The sequence below is a fragment of the Ixodes scapularis genome, unplaced genomic scaffold, assembly GCF_016920785.2.
Source record: "Ixodes scapularis isolate PalLabHiFi unplaced genomic scaffold, ASM1692078v2 PGA_scaffold5__190_contigs__length_132052651, whole genome shotgun sequence".
In the NCBI taxonomy this organism is placed as follows: Eukaryota; Metazoa; Arthropoda; class Arachnida; order Ixodida; family Ixodidae; genus Ixodes; species Ixodes scapularis.
In genome coordinates, this window is record NW_024609880.1 from 86,788,176 (window position 1) to 86,792,285 (window position 4,110).

At 47.5% G+C, this 4,110-nt stretch overlaps 1 protein-coding gene across 1 annotated transcript; it reads right to left on the minus strand.

The window, feature by feature from the left end:
- Positions 1-205: 205 nt before the first annotated feature.
- LOC121045550 lies at positions 206-3,910 on the minus strand. Its single transcript, XM_040498478.2, has 3 exons — positions 3,525-3,910; positions 1,672-1,874; positions 206-799 (listed from the first exon to the last, which is right to left on the minus strand). Exons 1-3 carry the CDS (start codon positions 3,849-3,851, stop codon positions 319-321), a joined length of 1,011 nt encoding a protein of 336 aa, XP_040354412.1. The 5' UTR covers positions 3,852-3,910; the 3' UTR covers positions 206-318.
- Positions 3,911-4,110: the final 200 nt, after the last annotated feature.

Sequence of the window (4,110 nt, forward strand, 5' to 3'; positions counted from 1 at the left end):
CCCTCTTCTGTCGTCGTGGCCGGAGGCGAGACACTCACCGTCACTAGCTGTCAAGGTTCCTAGACGGGCATTACAAGCGAGGCGTTAGCGACATCCACCAGGTGCTCTTTGCTAATCGTTTTAAAATTTCTTTTCGAGGCTTTTTTAACAAGATATTGGTATGTTCGATGTGATACTGCTCCTTTGAACAGATATAGAACAGAAAATGAGCGTCGAAATTTCGTTGTAGTATCCCTTTAAGATATAAAAAAAAAAGACTGCTTGTTAACATGACAAAATGGCACGGTTGCTCTGAGGTGAAGCACTGGCTTTACACAATTATGCGCGACTTTTGCACAAGTATGGAAGCAAGACGGAAAAGTAGAAGTCGTCTAGTGCTGCCTTGCATTCTGACCAGTTTCTATCAGAAAAATAAATTCTTTCCACAATCAAAAACTGATGGGAATAAACCACAAAGTCACCCCACAGCAGCCCAGAGAGAGCCATCTGTCCAAGGATTTGGTAGTAGTTCTTGTGATTCCTGTTGAGGCGGTATATGCCTGCAGCGTCCTTCTCCATGTAGAAATTGACTGCAGTGTCGAGGCCTCCATCTTTCAGGGTGTAGGGACACTTTACCTCAACGACTCCATGAGGAGTCGCTTCCGCTGGATCCCACACAAGCCTGTCCGGAGACGCCCCAAGCCACGGGCAGTCTGGACGAACAAGAATGCCGCAGGGGAATGTCTGGATATCATGCCCCAGGGCTCGCAAAGAACTTTCGTAGCGCTGTACGGCGACCGGCTCATACTTGATGCCATGCCTATTGGAATATAAAAGGCGTGTAAAGGTCAGAAACCGGATGCCGAGAAAGAATTTGAAAAAAGGCTCTGGAATTAGACACAAACACGGCAATGGCTACCCCACATTCAGACTGAATTTAGTCATACCCACTGCGCAGTCATGGCTGCATGGTCACTGACACTTTATCGGGAGCTTTGTGTTTTATCGCTCATCACTGATGAGACACATGACAGTAATGGTGTGCTTGCACGACGAATATTTTTCCCGCGGATAGAGCTAAACGTTAATCACGAAGGTTCTGTAGGTGGCTCACAGTCTTCCGAGAGATTCTCGAAAACAGGAAGGCACCGTCCTTTTGGGAAAGGACTAACGGCAGTTGCAATAAACTGCAAAGCACTTTTCTTTGTTTTTTTTTTATTTTTTTACTCTTCCTTTTGTGCCTTGAGAATGCGATTGTCACAAACAGACTCATGAGAGCACAAGAACTTCAGACACCGAAGACATGCGATTCCGTCGTGCGAGCACCCGCTCAGATTTTCCTCACTACTTCCTCCTCCTCGTGGCTTTCCCCCCTCGCAGGTCAACGAAATACTTGGTACTCTCTGCAGAAATACCTCCCTCATGTGTATACATCATAAATAGCGTCGATAGCACCGCCATCTTGGTTATATAAACCGGTGTTCTCTTTTGTTGTAAATTATGAGAAGAAGCAGATGCACAGAACAGGTTCACCACTCCTTCGGATGGAGGGAAGTTCGTTCTGCCATAATGCCTTCCCAGCGATAGGCTTCCGCCAAACTGTGGGCACCCCAGGGTCCGAACACGCCAAGTGACGCTCTAATGTAAGCTTTAATTCAAGAGCTGTTTCCTCCAAGGAAATTTTATAATCACCTGACTGCACGGACGTGAGAGAGATCCTTGGGTGAAGTCAAGTTGATGAGGCCTTTCGTAGTCCAGCTCTCTCGTGTGGCAGCATCCCCAAAGCAGGAGGCTGTGAGTCGGGTCTGCCGGGCTGCCTTCCACAGCGGACTTTTAGACTGTTGTCGAGTGTTTCTCTCCAAACATCTAGCCTCCGTAGAAGTCACCAGGAGAGACTGAGAAAATAGTAGCCTTTGTTAGTTGGTTGGAATCATTGACACCCAACGCATGAAAGGGGCGACATCTGAACGCATAGGTCACAACGAACATGCAATTGATTAATTCTCTGCTGGTACACAAATAGGTGCCGAAGGTCTTACACACCATTGGTGCCTATGGTGGCTTGGAGCTCATGGCCATGAGCGACTATGTGAATAGCTAATGCCACATCACAGACTTGTTTTTTTAAACGGGTTGACGGTTGTAAACAAGGGATAAATAAAGTTAAAAATACTTGCAGGAATAACCTTGTGCCGGTGTGCATTGCTTCTAGCACTGGCACAGCTACAAACATGACAGTTTTGCAAAGGCTCTTGTTCTACAAGGTCCTATGTGTGCGAGAAACCGTATGCCACTTTTACCACTCGGACTCTTCAAGTTCTTTTGAGTTGCAGTCAATGGTGCCAGCCAGAATAGTGAATGACATAAAGAAACATCAGCTTGTACTCTAGTTTTACACATGCCAGCCATTACTGATGTTTGGGCGATAGGCTCATCAGCAGCCAAAATGGCCCTGGCAGATTCACTTGGGCGGCTCCAAAGAGAAAAGAACACAATAAGAAACAGTCTAGCGATCCAAACACGTTTCCAATCATGCATATTGAGTTATCTCGTTGGTCGAGCCACTCGTCATGCTTCTGATATTTAAAAGCACAAAGTATAAAACTACTGAAAAGTCACTTGCATGTAAACGAATAGTGCAAATGACGGAAAGGTGGTACCAGCGTGGTTGCAAACTATGAAATTAGAGTGGAATGGTGCTAAGGGCGATTCACACACTTGCGTTGAGTTTGACCGAGTACAAGGGTTGTTACGGCAACAGCTGTGTCGGCTCCAACAAAACCAATTTTTACCCCGCTTTGTTGGAGCCGACACAGCTGTTGTCATAGCAACCCTCGCACTCGGTCGGACTCAATGCAAGTATGTGAATCGCCCTTTAGGCGATACCATCGTATAATGCCGTGTGTGCAGCTGACCAAGTAGGCAGCGTGCTCGTGGCCTAGCATTTATTGCGCTTGTCTTCCATGCAAAAAGTCAAGGTTTGATGCCTGGCCGCAGGTACACATTTTTGTTGACTCTGTAATGTGATGTTCTGGTAAATTCGAGAACCATGTTGCTGATTCGTGGTTAGAATGTTCTACATGCCAAGCCTTCTACGCTGATTGTTCTATATGCCAAACCTTTTACGCGTGTACAAAAGAGGCTCCACGTGGCAAGCCGTGGTCAGTCTTACGCTAGCGCCGGATTCTGCCTCTTCGCCGACATCGTCGCTCGCTTACAACACCTTTTCTTTTTAACCCTTTGTTTTAAGCCCAAGTTCGCCATATCAAACGGGTCTCCTTCCTGTTTATTTTTGTTTGTTTTGATCACCATTCATGACAATATCAAGATCTATTGCGAAGGTGCAAGCGAACATCCAAATATTACTTGTTGGTGTTTGCTTTGCTGGTACCTGCAATAAACACCTGAAAATAAATGATGTGGAGATTACACTTTCAGGCTGTTTTGGTCTGCCTTTGTTTTTCTTGTTCCTTCTTATATATTTGCCGCATGAACGGTGTTGTTGTAAGCATCAGAACACAGCTATGTGTAAAAAGGTATGGTACCTTAAGGAGCAGGTCTTGTTCCACGGGAAGGCTCAGCCCAGACATCTTCCAGTTTATGCAGGCGTCGAAGAAGGTCGGCTCACAAGGCAGCGCCTGGTTTCTTTCCTGGACATGGCCCACCTCCGGGCTGATGAAAGTCTCGTACCCGAAAGGCACCAGCGCCTGCTGGTAGGACAGGACACTGCCAACCGGAGCCAGGCCAAACTTCGTCTTGACCGGATCAGCAGCAGTTGCCCTTCGGAGGCGCTTTGCAAAGGGCGAGGCTTGACTTGAATAGAGACTCTCTCCAAGGGCTTGGATCGAGGCCATTCTATCACTGAAGTGCATCGCGTTTCTTTGGGCATCATACAACTTGGACGTGATAGGGGTTTCCAGCCCGTCCTCTCGAACGCTTCTCCAGTCGACCGACTGCACGCTTGTGAAGGCAACTGCTTCCCCTCGTGGACGGCGCCACTGCTGGGGCAACTCAGTGCAGGCTACTGCAGGGGGAACTTCTTCATAGTCCTTCGCTCTTAACAAAGCGAGAAGCTTGAGGAGGGCCAGACTGTGGTTGCACGCCCCACTTTTGCCAGCTGCACACTCACAG

What these genes read in the sequence shown, in the direction of transcription:
- LOC121045550 (XM_040498478.2), bottom strand. Translation starts at nt 3,851, where the DNA reads ATGCACTTCAGTGATAGAATGGCCTCGATCCAAGCCCTTGGAGAGAGT. An exon ending in AACAAGACCTGCTCCTTAAG is followed by an intron (nt 1,875 to 3,524) that starts GTACCATACCTT and finishes CTATTTTCTCAG; the next exon opens with TCTCTCCTGGTGACTTCTAC. An exon ending in TCTCACGTCCGTGCAGTCAG is followed by an intron (nt 800 to 1,671) that starts GTGATTATAAAA and finishes ATATTCCAATAG; the next exon opens with GCATGGCATCAAGTATGAGC.